Source organism: Sinohyriopsis cumingii, chromosome 2, assembly GCF_028554795.1.
Source record: "Sinohyriopsis cumingii isolate HCF-2022 chromosome 2, ASM2855479v2, whole genome shotgun sequence".
NCBI classification, from domain to species: Eukaryota; Metazoa; Mollusca; class Bivalvia; order Unionida; family Unionidae; genus Sinohyriopsis; species Sinohyriopsis cumingii.
In genome coordinates, this window is record NC_142962.1 from 26,780,305 (window position 1) to 26,803,273 (window position 22,969).

Genomic DNA, 22,969 nt, shown 5'->3' on the forward strand with positions numbered 1-22,969 from the left:
TTATTTCCCTAGAATATCAAGTGAAAATTAGAAAAAAGAACTTATGGTTTTACGATTTTTTAATCCAAGAATTAAAAAAAGAAGTTAAAGTAATAAAAAGTCCTGACTGAAACTGAGTTCAAATCCTGATTCAATCCAAAATGGAAGACGATGATGTCTGTTGTATCCTGTGAAGTGCTGTTATGTCAACAGTTTCTTGTTGACTCAGAAAATATTATTCCAGTTTTGAATTCTGTATAAATTTGAGTGAATGTCTTTGTCCAAGAATTGTGTAGGAGAACTTATGTATTTCCAGGGAAAACAATCACTTAAATTCAAAACAATTTCAAGAAAATAAAAAAATTAGCCCAAACTGGTTACAACATAAAACAGCTTGACTTTAAAAGTGTTAAGGCATGACTGACTAAATTCTTATCATAATATGAGTTATAAGACTAACTCAAATGCAAAACAGATGCGTGGATGGGGGTCAAGAGTTCACTTTTCCAGAAGGAATAGAATTTTGTTACATGATAATTATCATGTCGTCCAGATATGTCCTTGACTTAACTTAATAATTCTTACTCTGAGAAAGAATTTTAAATTTTTTTTTTTAAAGTTGTTTACCAAAACTATCACTGGTTCTGAATCAAGGTCTGAAACTAGATACAGTGTTTCTATTATTAGGTGCTCATCAATGAAATAAAAAAAAATATTTAACAATCAAACAGAACTGAACTGAATTTCTGGACAATGTCAAATCCAGTAAACAATATTACATTACAATCGCATGTAATAGAATTTTAAAAAGTTAAAAGTAACAAACAAAAAATTAAATTACATATACATAAAAACATGGAGAAGAGCTTATTAATTGCACTATAAAAGAAGTTAGTTTGTAAATAAAACATACCCCTCTCAATAATCTAAACCCTGATTGCCAGAGCATTTATAAAGCTGAGTACGCAGACAGTTATTCACCTACTCAGAGGGATCCAAACTAGTTGATTTCCATCCTGCTGAGACCATTGCACACTGCTTTCATCAGAGAACACATGACATTTGACATACACTCAAGAACCATGGCAATTTTCATCTGAGGTGGAGCAATTGGCCAAGTGTTCCGAGTTTCCTCTCACCTTTCCCACCCCATTTAGGAGTTGGACCCATCCTTGGTATATGCAGACCTAGTTAATTTAGGATCCTTCTTGCCTAGCAGCATTAAGTTAAAAAAATAATTTTCATGCTCTGTATATATGTTATAATAAAAATATTAAAATATTACTATCATATAACAATGTATGTAATTTCTTGCAGAAGATATTTTGGTTCGGTTCCTCATCAAGTGTAACTATCAGGAGCTCCTACAGTCAGGAATCAGATACAAGCTGGATAACAGCAGGTAAGGATCTTTGTTTCTTTGATGTTTAATGACATGTACAGTCAGGTGTTATATACAAGCTGGATAACAGCAGATAATGATCTTTTTTATTCAGATACAAGCTGGATAACAGCAAATAATGATCTTTGTTTATTTGATGTTTAAGGACATATGAAAGGTTGTGTCATGCTGAGTAAATCAGAATATAGTGACTTAGTCATAGACACACGACATGCCTTGTCTAGGAAGGATTCAAAAGCCCATACTCTTTTGATGGTATGTCCACAATTGCTAACTGCTGAGTCACCACTTCTTCATTTAGCTTGAAAGGTGTTTTCACCTCATAAGGTCCAAGGCAAGCATGCTAGATTTACAGCTTAAAGTATCATTTTTTTTGCACATTGTGAAATGTTTGCTAACCTTCTGTATCAGATTGTAAGACATTCATATCATGGATTTAGCTCACATAGGGCTGAGTGAGTTCATGGTAAGTTCATCAACAATTGCAGTTTTAAACTTCTCAAAATCCATGGACCACAACTTGTACAGATTATGCCAATCCACCAGAAAATATCCATACTGCAAAAAAGAACATTTCTCACCCACAAATACACTTGAGGTTTAACTGAGAATTGTTTGAGATGTTTGCATGCAAATTAATTGAGATCCAATGTTGAACAACACAGCGAAAACTGCTTCTAAAGTTTTTTTAACGTTATTGCTCAATCCATGGTCAAATTATTTCTCACATTTCTCAACATGCCATGCTGTACACAGGACCTTGGTACATAAGATCAACATGCTATTCTAAATACATGACCTTGGTACACATGATCAACATGCCATGCTATACACATGATTTTGGTACATATAATCAACATGCCATGCTATACACATGACCTTGGTACATATGATCAACATGCCATGCTATACACATGACCTTGGTACATATGAGCAACATGCCATTCTAAATACATGACCTTGGTACACATGATCAACATGCCATGCTATACACATGATTTTGGTACATATAATCAACATGCCATGCTATACACATGACCTTGGTACATATGATCAACATGCCATGCTATACACATGACCTTGGTACATATGATCAACATGCCATGCTATACACATGACCTTGGTACATATGATCAACATGTCATGCTATACACATGACCTTGGTACATATGATCAACATGCCATGCTATACACATGACCTTGGTACATATGATCAACATGCCATGCTATATACATGACCTTGGTACACTGATCAACATGCCATGCTATACACATGACCTTGGTACACTGATCAACATGCCATGCTATACACATGACCTTGGTACACTGATCAACATGTCATGCTATACACATGACCTTGGTACATATGATCAACATGCCATGCTATACACATGACCTTGGTACACCTGATCAACATGCCATGCTATATACATGACCTTGGTACACTGATCAACATGCCATATGCCATGCTCTACTTATGACTTTACAGTTGTTTATAATAAAACAGATCAGTGGATTAATAATTTGAACAAAAGAAAGTGAAAGTGAAAGGAATAAACAATGTAAATGCTTGTCAGTTAAAAGTACAAGTTTATTTTGTTTCAGTCAGTAGCTTGTACACTTAATAGCATTTCACAATAGATTAGATTCCACTCATTAAGGACCTGTTTGGAAGCCATTTTCTTCTTCGAATACATTACCCAGTCATAATAATACCTTACCTCACAAACCCAGCCCTCCTAGATAGCACTTTTAGCTAAAGGGAGCTAAAAGTTGTCTGCCAACTGATGTGTGATCTCCCCCTTACCTATAAGACCTGGCAGCCAAGTGTAAGGATATTCCAGTCATTACTTCTACGCTCTTTTCAACCAGAGACCTTGCCATCCATTTTCTTCTTGGAAGCATACCTGTTTTCAGTTGGGGGAGTCCTTTCATTTGAAGGAATGTTTACTCCATCTCTATTTCCAACTTTTCTTTCTTGCTTTCGGTGACATTTGTTCTTATTTGCTGTATGTATATAGAGCTGTTTGTCACTTGCATGGGCGGCCATTACGTCCCCACTGGATAGGTCCGGGCTGCTTTAATTACATGTACAAGTTTCTTATACTTTTCAGAACCCAGTTATTTATCTGTATAAATCCTTCTTACTGGTACATACAGATGGTCATTCTTTAAGCAGCATTTTTAGCGATGTGGCGCCATGCTTCCATGAGCTTATTGTAGACTTATACTTGTATAGGCCAACTCCAATCCTCATAGTATTATCTGTATATCGTAGTTATTTATGCTTAGAGATATATAGAACCTTTAGTGCTTTGTTCGCTATTTTATCCTAGACAATCTTAGTATCTGGATATCATGCTTGAATGATTATACCTGTCCACGGCATCCTTGACCTCTCTGACAAGTAATGTTGGCTAACATTAATTTGCTAGCACATATTTTTCCAGGTAAGCTTATTTTGGTCAGCTCTGGACCATATCAATAGCCAAACAAGACGTGTGCAGGCATATTGTGGTATATTTATTGGCATTATACTCTCAGTATGGTTCGTTTTCGTTAGACTACCTGTTATCACTTATTGGGCCAATGCTAAGCCTTAGCTCACACCAATAGTCCTTACAAAGTGTCAGGGCTAGGCCCCTCATGTTTATTTTTTCTGCTCATTATACTTAAAGGTTGAACTCTGGGCAAAGCAAAGAATTCAAAAGATGATGATGTCATCAGTCTACAAGCTGACCTTTGAGCCATACAGGAACTTTTGGCAGAAAATGGGGACAACTCGACCTCTCTTTCTTCAGCCATAAAGTGCTGGAAAACAACAAGATCAGAAATTGCCCCGGCACCCAAGTCACCTCCTCAAGACCCAATTTTACTGGCAATTATTGTCGGACTTGACTCTGTTTCTCTTGCAGAGCAGTGAGGGAAAGAGCTTAACTAGCAGCCATTACTTACCTCTAAATTTGTTACAACCAGCCTAGGCCATGTTCGAGTGGTCAGCAGCGGCAGCAACATCCTTTTTTTATGTCGCAATCACACAACAGCCCTTATCACAGTACGTCGAAACAAGCCTATGTCAACATCCCCAGGGACTGCTCTAATATATATTAATCCTAGGGACTTACTTTCAGCACAATGCCTTGTTTAGCTCTACAGACATCACTTCACTAGTCTCCCATTACATTGCCATGGGAAGAGCCTACCTCCTCAGTGACCATCTGGAGGTCACTGTTTCTAATTCGAGATGTACTATGAGTTTCGTGGATGGCAGATCTTGTCACTTTTCAGACTCTCTTCATACCCCTAAGGACAATGATGCGTGTTCTCACGGAATATCATCGATTCTGAACTCTACAATATTACATGAAGATTCAGTCTTCCAGGCCTCCATTGATGAAGTATTCTGCCTTTTACCCCTGGAGTTTTGCCCCCCCCCCACACACACACACACATACACCAAACTGGACTAGAGTCCCAACTTCTGTGGATTTTATGACAAGAAGGAGGAGCCTGCCTTCAGGTTACTCCCACAGCCTGGGAGAGTTACAGACATTCTGAACCAGCATTAACAGACTTTTCTTTACACAAAAACACCTTCCATCTCACTTCCGTCATAATTTCTACCGCTGTCACATGCCAGCCTTCCTCTTGGAAATACTAGCAATAGACCAGGATATCGCTGCTTTTGGGATGTCCAAACCACACTCTATTTGTATGGATTGAGTGGCGTTTGATGATACCCAACAGTTAGTGTGTGCAATATTGTAACCATGGGCTCTCTACTGGACATCGTTTCCATGGCAATTTTCCAACAAGCGGAATGTAGCCCCTCTCCTTCGACTTTGACTTCTACAGGATATGCATGGGTCAGTATCACACATTGCCCGTGTTTTAAATAGGGCAGCATAACACACCTTGGCCAATGCCATCACTGCCGCTACTAATCTGCAATTGGCTGAATGGGACTTGGTACTCGTAACCTCCACTTTTATAAAGGACCACCATAAAACCAGGTTGCATACTCAGCTTTTATCATCCAACCTTTTGTTTAACAGCCAGATTGAAGAGTTTCATGAACAGGCTACCAAAAAAAATAATCTCCTAACCTGCCACCACAATGTTTTTACAGGAATTCTACAGGAAATCAGGAATGGAATCCAAGAACCACCCATAGGACACAAACCGTTGGAAAACAATCCTACCAGAGATCCACTCAGCATAAGCCACAGTGATCACAAACTAAATCTAATAAAACACAGGGGAGCCTTTTGTTTGTCTCAGCGTTTCTCCTCTTGACAGCCTCCCTCCCTCCCCAAAAATGAAGCTGCCTCCAATCTACCCGTCCAGATATCCCGATAGGAGTAATTCTTCTTTTCTTTGCTGCCGAATGGGACAAAATTTGCCACAATGATACCTGGATTCAGCAAGTGATCTACGAGGGACTCAGCATCACATTTCACACTCCTCCAACATTCACCCATGTCCCATTGGATCCACTCAAAGCAACCACTTTACAGCAAGTAAAAGACAGCCTTCTTCAGAAAAGGGTGGTAGAACTTGTTTGAAACACTTTCTCTCCTGGATTCTATTCCAGACTTTTCCTGGTTCCAAAGGCAAATGGCATTCTGCGCCTATCATCAGTATCAGCACCCTCAGTCGCTTCATTCACGCTTTTTGGTTCTTAAAGGAAACACCACCGCACATTCTAAATGCCTTCCAAGAGGGAGACTTTGCCATCAGTGTGGACTTAAAAGACAATTACCTCCATGTCCCTATTCACCAGGCTTCCAGGAAGTTCCTCTGGTTCGCCGTTAACAATAAGGTATACCAATTCAGGGCACTACCATTCAGTCTCAATATCAAGCCTTGAGTTTTTACTTGTCTCATGAATCGCGTGATGGTGCATGTCAGGACTATTTCTATTGTGGCAACATCAAGTTACCTGGACGACATTCTACAAAAACATTAGGTGAGTTCTGTTTTACATCACTATATGATAACCCTTGTCACAGTCCTTACAAGTCTGGGCATTCTCATTAGTGAGGACAAATCCCACCTAGTACCTTCCCAACAATTGGTTCATCTAGGTATGAAGTTCAATACACAGGAAAACATGGTATGTCTCCCTCCGGATCGGGCAATGAAAATTTGCAACTTGGTGACTTCTTTACTTTTAAGAAGAACCATATCAACATGGGAATTCCTTCACCTCCTAGGTTTACTCAATAGGGCAGTGGACCTCCTTGTCCTAGGTTGCCTTTTTATGTGCCCATTGCAGATGCTTCTTCTGTCTCAATAAAGACCCAAATTTTGCCCACTGGACCAACCTTTAAACATTTGCTCACAACTGAGGCACCATCTGCAGCCAACCTTTCTTGGCTCACAGCAGGTATACCTCTGCACCTATCACCGCCCGAGATTACCATTTGTACTGACGCCAGTATGTAGGGTTGGGGCGCCCACCTTTTACCATCATTTTGGGAAGCCAGCAGTGCCTGGTCTCCCCACAAATGACTTCTGCACATCAGTCTTCTGGAAATAATGGCTATTGTGACAGTCTTTCATTGCTTGCAGGAATGCCTCACTGGCAAGGGAGTCCTGATTCTGTCTGACAACTCTACAGCAGTGACTTATCTCAAATGGCAAGGAGGAACCTTGCCCCCAGACCTTTGCGTCATGGTGTGAAACAACCTGAACGCATATGCCTACCCTCCAACACCACTGGTTCTAAGAGTGATACAGAAAGCAAAGGAATCAGCCTGTTACCTTATCCTCATGGCACAACTCCAATGGGAGAAATCATATATCAAAGACCTCATCAATCTTGCATCAGAAACCCTGCAGAAGGTTCTGGTCTTCCCCCATCTACTCAGACAACTGCAGTTGTTTCATTCCTGCCCAGAGCTCCTGAACCCTCACGTCTGGATCATATCAAACAGGCCCTCAGACTTAAACAATTCTCACAACCAGTCCTGGAGAGAATTGCTCAGGTGTGACAGCCCTCCACTCTAAGAGCGTATGAAAGCAAATGGCACATTTTCACCCAGTGGTGTGCAACCGATCATATTTTACCTCTCCAGGTGTTGATACCGCAGATAGCTAATTTCTTCCTCTGGCTCTTCAGAGAAAGAAAATTAGCTCCAAGTACGATCAAAGGCTGCCCAACCTCCAAATGGGTCGGCAGGCAGTTTGTAGCTCCCTCTAGCTAAAAGTAGTATCTGGGAAGGCTGGATTTGCAAGCTAGTGGTAGTATTCCTAAGGTATTACTATTATTATTTTTGAGGAAACATATTTTACTAATAAAAATTGGTATCACAATATCTAGATATACTGACATAATTCACTGTTATGTATATTTAATTTGTATTGTGTGCTTGACCTTTGTCCTTGACTGTGGTTAGAGTTTGGGCCTGCCTGACTATCATCATATTTCTTAAGTTCACTGATATTTGAGTTCAAGGTCTAGCTTTATTTACAAACTTAAAATGTTCCAGTAGTGAACTTATGACCCATATGCAGGTGATTTTGTTTTCTCTTAGTTGTTTATACAAGATTATGGTAAACAAAATTATTCATACTTTAAATTTAGTTTGAGGAATTACTTTTATTTGTGTTCAGATATAATTTAAGAGGAATCATTTATTTTGATTATTAATTAGAATTTCTATGTGTTTATTGATTTTTGGACTAAAATGCTATTTGGGGATTATTGTGAATTCATTCAAATATATTATGGATTATATCATTGTGACACATCAAGAATGTTGGTGCATCAACTCATTCAAGACTATTGGTACATCAGGAAATTCTAGATTATTTGGATTCATTCAAAACATTTTATATTTTGAACTGATAGAACATTTAGGATTATTTTGTATTGAATTCATAACAAATTGTTCCTTTTAAATTTTCAGTTTGTATTATTGGTAAATAAATTATTTGCTGAAGTTTATAAAACCTCTTGGCTTTGCTTCTTTATGTTAATTTGTTTAAAACCATAGAGTAATACCATCACAACTTGACCACAGAAAGGAGGGGATTAAACCGGTTCAAGATTTTAGCTCAGGTGATGATAAGATTAGCTTGAAATAAGTTTATGCATTTTGTAAATTGAATTGCATTGTGTGATTGACTCTGTCCATAATCGATGGTAAGAGTTTGAGCCTACCAGACTAATGTCATTTTTTAAAAAACCTGTTTACTTATATCTGAGTTTAGAACATTGGTTTTGCCCTTGAAAATTCCTGGTCTACCTGATGATTGTCACATTCTTTATTACAGTTTTAGTAAAAGACCTGACCTTGTTTACGTCTTAGATTATTGTAGAAATCAACTTTTGATCCTCATCCTTGTCCTCTTATTTTATCTTAGGTTTTTATATTAAGGTTGTGTACATCAGAATTATTCATTTATATCTTAACATTTGTAGTAGAATCAGTCTTTTTTTAGATGTGTTCAATTATAATTGAAAGGATTTATTTATTTAAATTAACCATTGGAATTACAAAGTACTTATTGACATCATGACTAAATCTCTGTTTTGGAATTATTTTGAATTCATTGAAGGACATTTTGGATTATACAATGATAAATCAAGACTGTCAGCACATTGGCACATTCTAGATTATTGGCACATAAACACATTTAGAATTGGAAATTCATTCAAAACATCACTGGAATTCATTTGGAACACTTTATACTTTTGGACTTGTAATAGAATTTGTATTTGGGATTTAATTCACAATACTGTAAGTTTCATTTAAATTTTCACTTTGTATTTCACGGAATTAAATAATTTGTTGAATTTGACTAAACTTCTTGGTTTTTGCTCTTTTCTATTACCTAATTTAAGACCATAGAGTCATCACATTTGGTATGATCTTTCATGAGTCGCGCTCCAGTTGCATATATGGTTACAATGTCCATCTCTGATGTAGGAGGCCATGGGAAGCTTGTCTGGGTCATACCATAGACTTATAAAAACGGTATTAGCAGCTGCCTCTTTTGGTGCTCAGCATTAAGGGGTTAGTGTTAGGACTGGTTGGTCTGGTAAAAGTATAATGTCACTGGATGGGACATGATGCTACGTGCCCACAGCATGATGCCCCAGTGCTAGACATCACTATAAACTGCCACACTGTAGATATTGTAATTGTAGTGATATGACTGAATTTTTTAAAACCAAATCTCTCACACACACACACATGCATGCATGCACACAGACAAACTAGTACTGATGTGATAAGGCAAAATTAAAATGAGTTTATAGTATGGTTTCTTATGAGTTATCTTAAAATGACATGGTCTGTCATGCATCATCTGTCAATCATTATCTATCCTTTATCTGTTGTCCCCCAACATTTTTATTTTCAACTTTGTCAAGTCCATCAAATATGGTTGCTATTAAATAAAAATTGAAAAATCTTGAAACAAGTTTTGAAAAGATTCATTTTGAGGTCATGTTTCTTAGCAGGCTGCTCTGGTATTTGACTGCGATGCAAATATTGGCCAGGAGATTGATCTAAACCCCACCTGGGCCTCTTGTTTCCGAGGTTTTTTGGGTAAAAGAGGGGATGCACAAACTGCATCAGAGCTCAAATTGCATGGGTGAATACAGAATTATATTGCTAAAAATTGGAATAAAACATAGTCATCAATTGGTAATGTTTAAAGTTCAATAAAATGACATTTTTGCTATTGAAATTTATATTTGAATATATATTGAATGTTTACTTCACGATGTCATAATCTTTATCGTTTCATACACTCTAAATGTTTGAGAATGTTATATTTTTGAAAATGTTGTGATTTCTTGTAAATTTTGAATGTCTTTTTGATACTTAGACCTTTAGGAGATGACTTTGTGTATGCCTTTATACATGATGCTGATGCAGTGGATGTGGCCACACTTGGAACTCAAGTTACTTATAAAGTAGATGCAGGGCCCATTCAACCACCTGTACAGTGTCCTGGTAAGTGAAAACAGTGTTGTATATGGGAAAATTTCTGTGTAGTATTATTTTTGTCCTCGTCTTTGCTAAGTCTCAATTCCACCCCATGGAAATATGTACACATGTACAGTGATCCTGAATATAGTAAACGGTGATGGCAAGCTCTGCATGCTTACATGAGTAGCACTGGAGTGTGAAAATAATGACTATGATTTGCTGTGCAGTTCATGTTTGAGGAAAATAAAATCTCTCATTGGTGTTATTGGTGTTCATTATCATAATACAGCAAAATGACCCTGAATTCATGCACTAGGAAAGCAGTAATGCATAAAAAATGTGCAAAATTAGTTAAAGTTGTATGTATAAAAATGTATTCTGCCTTTCATTGTATAGTTTTATTTAGCCATTGTGATAAGTTTACTAAAAAAACATCTAGAAAGAAATTTAAAAGTAAAGATATGCATTTTTTTCTAAATACCTCTGTTCATTCTAAAATCTGCAGACACATGTTGATACAAAAGGATACTTGGAAATCCCACTAATTACTTATAACAGAAACTCTTGTGGCCTATATAACAAGGCTGTAGTGGAGTTTTGTCATAAAATAGAGGATGATAATTCACAACGTCAGATGCCAGGTTAGATGACACCCCTAAAAAAAAAAAAATATGGAGCAAAGTTTCTGACTTCTTGGCTGTCAGAGTACAAATGGTTACAATATGTGACCAAAATGGGAGGTGTGTTATTATGTGATATTTGTAAATGTTCTGGGAAAAATAACCCTTTTACATTAGAAATTGGCTGTATAAATTTATGGATGTTGATTCATATATCACAAAGACAAAATCATATGCAGGCATAAATGGCTAATGTACTCAAGTCTGATTTCAAAGCTGCTGTATCAGGTATTTTTAAAAAAGTCTGAAAATTCTAATGCAGTATATTACTGACTTTGAAAACGTTCCTCATATTGCAGATTATGAAATGGAGTTCTTAGCATGGAGCACTATTCATACTTAGCATGGAGCACTATTCATACTTAGCATGGAGCACTATTCATACACAGCATGGAACACTATTCATACACAGAAAAATGAACAGATTAAGCTCCAGAACAACAGATTAAAGCTGATACAACTGGAGGGGACATTATTTCAGAATTTTTATTTCAACAGAGCCATAATTGAGTGGAACATTTCTGGCTCTGGTAACAATAAAAAAATTTCAATGCTTCTAGAGTCCAGCCTCATTTTACACAACAAGGCATAAGTATTTTTAAAAAAAAAATTTTAAAATTGTGACTCTTTTCAGCCATTAAGGGGACTTTAGCCTTTTATGTTTGGAATTTTGTATTCCTCTTCAAAACACGCACATATACATGCACACACACTCTCACTCACCCACCCACCCCCACATCTGCACTGTTTCCATGTGACCGAGTGCAGACATCATTATCATCATCTCCTTACTGTTTGAAATTTATTCTCATTTTTAAAAAAACCAATTTCAAACTTAAAGTAATATTCAGATTCTTTTGCCAGTTTTAGTGTCTTGTATTTTCTAATTAATTCTTTTGCCAGTCTTAGTGTCTTGCATTTCCTAATTAATTCTTTTGCCAGTTTTATTGTCTTGTATTTTCTAATTAAATCTTTTGCCAGTCTTAGTGTCTTGTATTTCCTAATTAATTCTTTTGCCAGTCCTAGTGTCTGGTATTTTCTAAATGATTCTTTAGCCAGTTTTAGTGTCTTGTATTTTCTAATTAATTCTTTTGCCAGTCTTAGTGTCTTGTATTTTCTAAATGATTCTTTTGCCAGTTTTAGGGTTTTGTATTTTCTAATTGAAAGGCAACAAAATATTTGGAGAAATTTCTTTTCTTACTTAAAATGACAAGTTTAACCAGTAGTTGTATATAATATCTGTGACATCTTCATTTTTTATACAAAATGAAGGTAACATTATTCATTCATTGATCTGACAGTTTTAATTCCTGCCTTATTGTCTAATCATTGTTTCTTGGGAATTATGTTGTGCCATCTGATCATGACAATGTCTACTGTATTGTGGTAAGTCTAGTGTCAGACAGAAAAAGTTAATTTTTGTGTCATGAGACTTATGGATATAAAAAAAACCAAAACATTTTTGGTGTCTAAACATTTATAGATGTGTAAAAATAAAATTGGCAAGATCACCATAAATCACAAAGCAGTGACAAGCTCTTATTTAATTACCATATCAATAAAATGTTATAAACTACTAGGATTGCTTTTATGTTGTTTTTTTTTTTGCTGTGTACAGTTTCTGACTTCTCGACCATGAAAAAAAAATAAAGTTAAATAAATACTTAATAAGTTATGGGCCGGTTACAGTTTACTGAAGATCTGTGCCATATTGTACAGTACATGCACAATGTATTTCTTGCTTAATATCACTGTATGCAGATTTTGCTTTACTCATCATTTTTATCAAATCTCATTCTTCCAGATCATTTTTAGCCACACATCCATTGCTGTTTTATTTACTTTGTTATGCATGCTCTGTACCATTTTGCAGTGATATAAGTGATCCTACAGGTAATGTAAACTATATGAAAAGACTCATGCACGATGAATATCTTTGACACATAACCAGCATTTATTCACTATCACATATTCATTAAAGAATTACCATCATATTACAGTTCTGAATATCAATCAACCAGATCATCATTGATTCATTTTATTTCTGTTTTGGTTGAACACAAAATCGTATTTTCCCACTCATTATGTATCCCATGTTTGATTTTGGCAAGCTGTTTCTTTCATCAACTGCTTTTGATTTTAATTTGTGGATTGTCTTTTGTTTTCTGACAGAAATTTAGGCCAGTTAATTATATAAGCCCTGAAACTAGCTTGCTAACGAAATTTTATCTGATGGCATCGCGGGTACCCCTTTATTCTAAAACATTAAAGTTTATAGTGTCTGTTACTAGATATTACCAGTAGGTTACTATGATAGCTGAGCAAATATATTTTTATTTATGGTTGCTTCCATCCAAGCATACTACCACTGCATTATTATTTATTTTCAAATTATTTCTGAGACATCTTTATTGTATTTCAGAGACAATATTGAATTATAGTACAGCACTGCCGATAATTCAAAACCACAATATGTACTTCATTCGGTGCCAGTTACAATCTTCATTACCATAAAATTGGCAAATATAGCCCCTGTAGGTTATCCGATTTTTTTAAGTTTTTCCCTACTAGGCCCCTCCACCACCCCCCCCACCCCCCGGTGGGGTATATATGTCTGCATGTTATGCACTTTGATTTTCACCATGTTGAAGTGATATATTAAAAGACTTGTTTCATATTTCAAACAACGCACTAAATTCGAAATAGTAAATGAATCTAATAATGATTTTATTGTAACGTTTTACATTTTAACTAAATTTTTTGATGCTGATTTTATTATGTTGATCTTGCCTGCTTGTTATTTTATCATCTTTAAAGATAGTAATATAACAATCAGGCAGGATCAACATCTTAAAATCAGCATCTTCAGTTCAGTAACTTACTAATTTATGAAGAGTGGCATTGTTGTTGTGTTTACTAAAATCTTTAACTGCCATTGATGTAATTTTAGAATATGAATTTCTTTTGTGTTGTATATCATTGTCTATAATATTAAAAAATGATAACAATTTTGTTAATTGGAATTTGCGAACTTATGTAAAGCTAATAAATAAATAACTGTTAATACATACGATACTGCCTGTAGTGCTGCCTCTGATATACTGTCATTGTTGGATTCAGAGCTAGATGAGTCGATTTTCAGAAGAATTTCAAATTTACCAAATCCTTTGCAAATAGTAGCCGGGATTGTTCTTGCCCAGGCTGCCAGTATTGTTTATTGTAAAATTGGAAGTTGTTTAGTTCATGCCATCTGGCAATTTAGGGGTAGGTGATTATTTTACTGATTTTGAATTAATGGATAGGTACAGCTTTGGTCCTGCATTTAACAAAGAGAACATGAGGCATCATTGTGGAATGGTTGAGACAGCTCAAGATGAGGAAACTAATTTTGAATTCAGCCAGATTGGTTGAAATGACTCTGCTGTGGTATGTTCTTTTATCAAGTGGAGTGCGTGGATTGAACTTTAGACAGCTTAGGGTTTCATTGGTAAACACAATGGATGATTCACCATACCCTGGTATTTTATACTGTGTTTATAAAGTAAAGAAGCCAACACAGATTTTGGTCGTTTAATAATCTTTATATAAAACCTGTGGGTTATGTACATCCACAGGTATTCAAATATATTTTTTACACACAATAGAGAAACTGCGGGTAAGACGTGAGTATGTGCTATATTTGTGCACGTGTTATATTTGCTAATTTCACAGTATGCCAAGATGCAAACAGGTTTACAATGAATGGGACTGATCAACCAATCACTGTTTTTGCTGTTTTATTACTGCTTCCACATTCGTATGAGTTAGGTATTAAAAGCAGAGTATGTGGTTACTGGTGACTTTTTGAAATTTTTAATGTAATAATGCATAAACTTCAAATAGCAAACTAGAGGAAAAACAGGAGAAGTTAATGTTAATATGAAAACAACATTTTTAGTAGATTTTTTATCAACATACATTTTATGTGTTTTGAGTGCATTGAAAACAAAGCAGGTCCATTTTTCCAAAAGGTGTATTCTCTTAATACTATAATAAAACAGAAGGTTTTGAACATGAATCAGATTCTACAACAATACAATGATAATTAATACAAGTTTATGTACTGTTAGTTAAATTAAAAGTTTTATGTCCTTTAGACCACTTGAGAGATTTTTTAAATAAATTCTACAAGCATTTTTGTTTCATTCACAAGATCATTGACTAATCACCAATGATAACTTTTTGGCAGTTATTAAGCTTTACGCTTTACAGTTTGTCAGTAGTTTTCTAGTCCAGATTTCTCCTTGAATCACTTTGTATTTTGCAAGAATGGAGAATGTCTTCTATGAGAATTAGAATCTGACAATTACAAAACACATGCAGTCTGCAAAGTACAAAGTTCAATACTTCCTGTGGCTGGATTTTTAAGGCTGGTGTCTGCTCTTCAATGCAACCCAAACTAAGTTCACCCCCAAAGAGGAAGTTTCTGAGTTGGACTTAAAATGAAAATTTCTTACTGAGCTTTATATTTTTTAACTGGTTTTTATAGCATTGAAAAAAAGTGCACATTTCTGCATTTTCAAATGAATTAAACAATAAAAAAAATGCATGTAAAAACTGCCTTTAATACGATGCTAATATAATGAAACACTACAAAATATCAAACTATTGAATAAAGTTTTTCTGTCAAAATCAGTTTTTGGTTAGTCCTTTTAATTTCATCTCCATCGAAGGTTGGCCTGTTTTTAATCAGTCTTAAGATCCCCCTTTTATCCCTTAATTACTTATAACATTTCAAAGAAACATCCTTCATTGGCCTTAAACTCTCCAGATTACAACTATAAAGAAATGAATTAACGGCTTGTTATGTATACATGTAAGTGTTCTTCATCTGATTGCTTAGCCATGCATCACTGCACTGATCATTGCACTGCTACACCATTGGAGGTCTTCAGTAGCCTGGTTTTGGATGGTTTATGTAATAAGTGGATAGAATGTGTAAAAACACCTTTTCAGTTTTTTCGATTTGTGTTGTTGTTGAGTCTTTCATTTTCAAAAGTGACATATTTCAGCTATAATAGGGTAATTGCAGTAGATGGTCTTAAAATGGTGTTTTGTCCTATCACTGGTGAAATCACATGTATGCGTTAGCATTTGAATTTAAATAAATGATATCCTTCCCTTTTTTTTTACTTCCCCATACATTTTCACTGCCATGTTAAAATTAAGGTCATTAAGGCAAAGCCCTTCTGTGCAAATTGCAGCAATGTAATTCAGTACCCTCTTTTATGGCCTGTTGCTTTATAAACCCTTGATCCTATTCATTGTAAAAAGTGACCTTTGAACAGTCTTAAAAAATGGAACACACAGTTTATTTATGGAACTTGAATTTATGTAAATTATCAGGGACAAATTCTTCAAGAGTCAAAACAATGATTTGTTTTAAAATATTCACGACAATATAACAAAGATAATAATTATTCCTTTCCATTAAGAACAATATATCAATGTGTTTGTCATTTTTTAAAATTCTTCATTGAATCAATATCGAAGAGCTAGAATATTATTCAATGTTTAAAGCATTTTATTCACTTGCAGTAGATACAGCACTAGAACAGGGTGTGGTTTGAGAGATGTGGGTGCTAATCATTAATGGAGGCAATTTTATGGAAAATAAAAAAGATGACAACAAAAACAACTACAACAAATTCTGCTACTACTAAATAAAAAGAAGTATTTGATGGTGATAGTGCCCTCAAAATCTTGTGCAATTTTCCCCACCTCCTTTTTTAACTTGTTTGTAACTAAGTACTTTGAAACAAAAATTAAGAAATGTGGGTATCTTACAATCCCCTCCAGTGATTTCTGATCAAGGATATGAAGTCATCCAAAGCCTGTGATTTGTTCCTTATGTTGTTTCTTTGGGGAAAACCTGCAGGTTGAATTAGGATCACTTATCTCTGATCCTTTTAGCATGGCCAACATGGGGCTAACTGGGCACTGGGTAATTTAATTGTTTCTGTTTTTTTAAAGTTCAGTTTATGAGTAGATTTTTCAGAATGAGCATAAAGAATTGGCTTATCTTTAAAAGTAATATGTCACAGATTTTGAGCCGTAAGTGAAAAACTAAATATTTATGACACAAACTACCAGTAGGTTTCATTGATGCTCTCCAGTCACCAACTATGTCCTTGTCAAGACAAAAGCAGCATCAAAGGGTGTAGACTGGGGCTCACGTACAAAAAGATAACAGCTGAATGAGTGAGTAATATGGAAGCATATCAGCACATATCATATCAGTTGGTTTTCAAGTATAACGGGCTGAAATTACATCCTTTCAGGACCACTGATAAAAGGCCTAGGGAGAACACTGATGACACTCCTAGGTGAACATAATTTTCACAGTTGGGTCAGTTCAACAGTTTTTAAAGCAATGAATTTATATGAACAAAAATACAATGCAAACTCAGTAGTTATATTTTGATTAGATGTAAACATAACTTTTTTTTACATATCATGCCTTAGAACTATTCATTGCACTGAATCATTTGCACAGTTGACTGGTTATATTTATGGATAAATTTTGATATTTTCAGAAACTAAAAAGAGAAAGCTATCCAAACAAAGTTCTGAGGGAAGGAGAGCTGCAAGCAAGCCAAGTGAACCTCAGTTATTGCCCCTTATCAGTTCTTTGTCATGCTTAAATTCTGATATGACTTCAAGAAGCTCAGAGAGGTCACCTACTACATTAAGCCCCCAGTCTCTGGGCACTGGAGGTTCCCAGACATCGTCAGTCAGTGAGAGTTCAGCTTCATCAACAAAAAGTTTCCCATGTCCAGATTTTGTGTTGAGGCCAGGAGAGTTTGACATAATACTCTGTATTGATAATCAGGAATATTACGGGGGGTAAGTAAGAAATTGAAACAAGATTATTGACATTATTATTATTATTATTATTATTATTATTATTATTATTATTACCTCACCTGGCCTTATGGCGTGGTCCTGAGTCCATCCTGTTATGCCTGTTAAAATTTGTTATTCACATCTTCTTCCAACGATTTAATATTATTTGACCATATTTTTTTGAAAGCATCCTGGTGTGAAACTCGTTACAAAAATTGGCTCAGATGATGCCATTTTGGCATCAGTATTGGTAATATTATTAAAAATAAACAAAATCTTTAACACATTTTGTAAAAAATATAATTAAAAAGCACTTCTTGGCAAGAATATGTTCAAATGATTCTGATCTGCCTTTTGATTTATCCACCATTACTGAAAATAAAAATAAGAAAAACTTTAAAAACTTCAAAACCACTCAACAGAATTTGAACATTTTTGATGGAAAACATCTTGACCAAGTTATTTTTCAAATTTGTTTAAATGATTCTGATCTGCTGTCTGAAAGTCACCTTTACACTAAATATTAAATAACCTTGAAACAAATTCCTCTCAAAAGAATTTGACAGAGATTCTGTTACATCAGTATGTACCGGTTTTTACCAGTAAAATTTTCCGTGTACCAGGAAAAAATGAGACTGTCAGTATTTGTGCATCAACAAACTGTAAAATGTGTTTTAAGCCTTTAAAGTTAACTCTCTTAAGATCAAAGTCTGTCAGAAGTTGATCTATTCTTTCTGCAGTTATAGTCCCATATCCCTGCAAGCTTTGATCAGTGATTGACAACAGTAGCGCAGCACCAGAAGAAGAGTCAGCTTATCTCGCTGATGGTTTCAGATGGCATAATGGTATATACATGTGATATAATTCTGTCTCCCTAATTTGTTGAAATAGATAACTTTTTGTTAGAGTTGGAGTTCCATAGTTATCAAATGACTGAAGCATCTCTTTTTGTATAAGTGCTCTGTGGGGTCCATTGTGGAAGTAAGGTTAGCTGTATTATTATTATTGCAGAAAGGGCAGCAGTAAGCCCCTGTTACATGACCTAATATAATTATTATTGCAGAAAGGGCAGCAGTAAGCCCCTGTTACATGACCTAATGAAGAATGGTATAGAGTGTGACCTTAGAAGGCTTCATGTAGGGGACATGCTGTGGATTGCCAGGGAGAAAACACATGCTGTTCCAGGTACTGATGTTCCTTTTTGTTTTGCTGGCATTAGTAGGAATGCTTGTAGGAGTTGGCATTAGACAAGGAAATTGCAGTGGACTGCTTACATTATTTTTCTTGTGCAGAGCTCTGGAGAATGTAATGTAACCCATTGACAGTAATTTTCATTTTCTCTGCCAACCTTCCATGTATTATTTTTCTCAACAAATTTTTCTCGAAGAAAAAAGAAAGATTATATCCATATTTCTGTACACATCATTGACTTCTTGCCTTAAACATTAAATTTGTGTTGAACAACAGATTGCATCTGTATTTATCATTGACTTGCATTGAACATGGAAATTCCTTTGAACAATGTCACATTATTGACATGCACTAAACATGGGAATTAATTTGCCTTAAACATGGCAATTAACTTGATTTAAACATGGTAATTAACTTGCCTTAAACATGGTGATTCACTTGCCTTAAACATGAAAATTGACTTTCCTTAAATATGAAAGTTATGTTAAACAATCTGACATCATTGACTTGTATTAAATATAAAAATTGTGTTGAACAATGTGACATCATTGACTAGTATTAAATATGTAAATTGTGTCAAACAATGTGACATCATTGACTTGTATTAAATATAGAAATTGTGTTGAACAATGTGACATCATTGACTTGTATTAAATATAGAAATTTTGTTGAACAAAGTGACATCATTAACTTGTCTTAAATCTAGAAATTGTGTTGAACAGTGTGACATCATTGACTTGTCTTAAATCTAGAAATTGTGCTGAACAATGTGACATCATTGACTTGTCTTAAATCTAGAAATTGTGTGGAACAATGTGACATCATTGACTTCTATTAAATCTAGAAATTGTGTTGAACAATGTGACATCATTGACTTCTATTAAATCTAGAAATTGTGCGGAACAATGTGACATCATTGACTTGTATTAAATCTAGAAATTGTGTGGAACAATGTGACATCATTGACTTGTATTAAATCTAGAAATTGTGTTGAACAATGTGACATGATTGACTTGTCTTAAATCTAGAAATTGTGTTGAACAATGTGACATCATTGACTTGTCTTAAATCTAGAAATTGTGTGGAACAATGTGACATCATTGACTTGTATTAAATCTAGAAATTGTGTTGAACAATGTGACATGATTGACTTGACTTAAATGTAGAAATTGTGTTGAACAATGTGACATGATTGACTTGTCTTAAATCTAGAAATTGTGTTGAACAATGTGACATGATTGACTTGTCTTAAATCTAGAAATTGTGTTGAACAATGTGACATCATTGACTTGTCTTAAATCTAGAAATTTCGTTGAACAATGTGACATCATTGACTTGTCTTAAATCTAGAAATTGTGTGGAACAATGTGACATCATTGACTTGTATTAAATCTAGAAATTGTGTTGAACAATGTGACATTATTGACTTGTCTTAAATCTAGTATTAAATCTAGAAATTGTCTTGAACAATGTGACATTATTGAATTGTATTAAATGTAGAAATTGTGTTGAACAATGTGACATCATTGACTTGTATTAAATGTAGAAATTGTGTTGAACAATGTGACATCATTGACTTGTATTGAATATAGAAATTGTGTTGAACAATGTGACATCATTGACTTATCTTAAATATAGAAATTGTGTTGAACAATGTGACATCATTGACTTGTATTAAATATAGAAATTGTGACATAAATGAAGTGCATCTTGAATAGATCTATACCATCTTTTCGTCACAGTACGAATAAGGCAATCAAACCAAGGTAACTGCACACAAACAAGAGACTGAGATAAAAGCAGAAATAATAGCAAAAGAGATTCTTAGTCAGATGGGAGGGAAATAGTGTTCCTGTTTGTGATAGAGGCATGTAGACCAGTGCTGGAGTCATAACTATGGAAAAATCTAGTATAAAGGTGGTGTGTTAAGAGTGTTTGAAACATCATATATTAAAATGTATAATGCAGTTTTCAGGAAAATTACAGTGTTTCATGGCACCCATAGTTTAAATGTATGTACATATGTATGTAAGCATGTAAGTATATATGTATGTATGTATGTATGTATGTATGTATGTATGTATGTATGCATGTATATATGTATTTAGTGGTTTAGTGGTACATCAGCACAACTCTGGCTATATAATGTAGGATAGGTTGAGGCATACCTAAAATGACAGCAAAAGATAAATGCAAATAAAGGGTAAAATCCCTAAATACATGGCCACATTTTGTATATAAACAAAGATCTTTCAAAGATCTTCCATGCACTCCGTGTCAAAAATTAGGTTTGTATTACATCATGGGAGACACCCTGGGTCAAAGTTCAGATTCATGTTACATTAGATACACCTTGGGTCAAAGTTCAGAGTTGTGTTACTTCATGGGATAGCACCCCAGCTCAAAAGTTCAGGTTCATGTTACATCATGGGCTGCACCCCAGGTCAAAGGTCAGGTTCATATTACATCATGGGATACACTTTAGGTCAAAGTTTAATTTCATGTTACATGCCATGTGAAAAAGAATGCTTCCATATGTTGCTTCCTACAACTATTCTTTGGCCCCAAGTCCACAGGGGACTTAAAAGTTAAGGTTTGAACTACATGTTGGGCTCTAGGTTGTGAAAACCATTATTTTTGGAAGTACAGAGACAGTATTACATTTATCTTCATTTTAGATAAGCTGAGGATGTCAAGTCTTTATAAAAATATAATTATAAATTAATTTATCACAAACCTATACCTGCTGAAAATGAATTGGTAGAATGGTCTTGTGGTTATTATAACAGCTTTGGGATTGGGAGATTCTGGGTCAGCATGTCATCAGTGAGCGATCACAAGCAAGGTTATTGACCTTTATTGCTTTTTTTTTTACTCCAATCAGAACATGCTCAGGCCATTTCATCAGTGATCAGAAAAACAATGTGGAGAAAAATCTGCCACTGCATAAACATGTTTTTTTTCATACCAAATGACTTCATCTGACATAACACATCATCACAGCCTTCATTACTCTCACTTATCCCAAATTTCTCATTGATAACTTGGAACTGGTTAAAAAATGTACTTTTACTTTCATGTAATTTGTGTAAATCATATCTTCAGAGCATCATAATATTTTGGCCTAGTGTGTTGTACCAAGTGAACTTAAATGTGTACTGAGTCCTTTGCTGTTTTCTGGAGATTTCTCTCTTTTTATATCTCTCTCCAACAAAGTATTTCTGAGATGGATTTCTTTAGGAAGAGCTATGAGTTCTGATAAATCTGCTTGGAGTTAACCTATGATGGACTTGTGTATAGCCCTGTGATAGTCATGTACTTTCAGTTAGGCTGTAGATGCACCCGTCATCATTACAAGGGAAGAATTGCAACTTAAGTAAATTATCGCAGCTGAAATTTTGTATACTTTGAAGACTTTAACATTTAGCCTTACACTTAACAGGAAGTGATCTCCATGTTATTTTAAAGTTTTGAATTAATATATTCTGACAATTTATGTAATTGATTTGACTGATAAGAAGGACTTGAAGAATAGTATCATTGATCATGCAATGCTTTAAAAATCATGCATAAAATTGATGTACTTAACATATTTGTATTCAGTTTGTCCATTTTTTCCAGGTCAGTTGACAAAGCTAAAAGGGAGAGAACTAGTACTTGACTACATAATAGAGAGAAAGAGAATGGATGACTTGGTCAGTAGTTTTGTCGATGGACGCTTCAAAGAACAAAAGGTATTTCCAGCATTTCAATTATTATCACATTGTTAAGTTTTAATTATTTTATTCTCACACTGTTAAGTTTTTTCTGTGTGATTCATCTTGCATGCATATCACTTCATGTGAATTTCTAAAGTGCATTTAATAAATCCTTAGGTTTGTATC

The 22,969-nt window shown here is 34.9% G+C and overlaps 1 protein-coding gene across 3 annotated transcripts in view; it reads left to right on the forward strand.

The window, feature by feature from the left end:
- The window catches only part of LOC149804513 (structure-specific endonuclease subunit MUS81-like), a 103,712-nt gene that overhangs the window by 44,850 nt on the left and 35,893 nt on the right, over nt 1-22,969 (forward strand). For all 3 annotated transcript variants that reach the window (XM_089940960.1, XM_089940953.1, XM_089940969.1), the window contains exons 11-15: nt 1,297-1,381; nt 10,226-10,353; nt 17,585-17,894; nt 18,958-19,079; nt 22,707-22,819. In XM_089940960.1, coding sequence (XP_089797086.1) covers nt 1,297-1,381; nt 10,226-10,353; nt 17,585-17,894; nt 18,958-19,079; nt 22,707-22,819 — 758 coding nt within the window. The remainder of the gene's footprint in view (nt 1-1,296; nt 1,382-10,225; nt 10,354-17,584; nt 17,895-18,957; nt 19,080-22,706; nt 22,820-22,969) is intronic.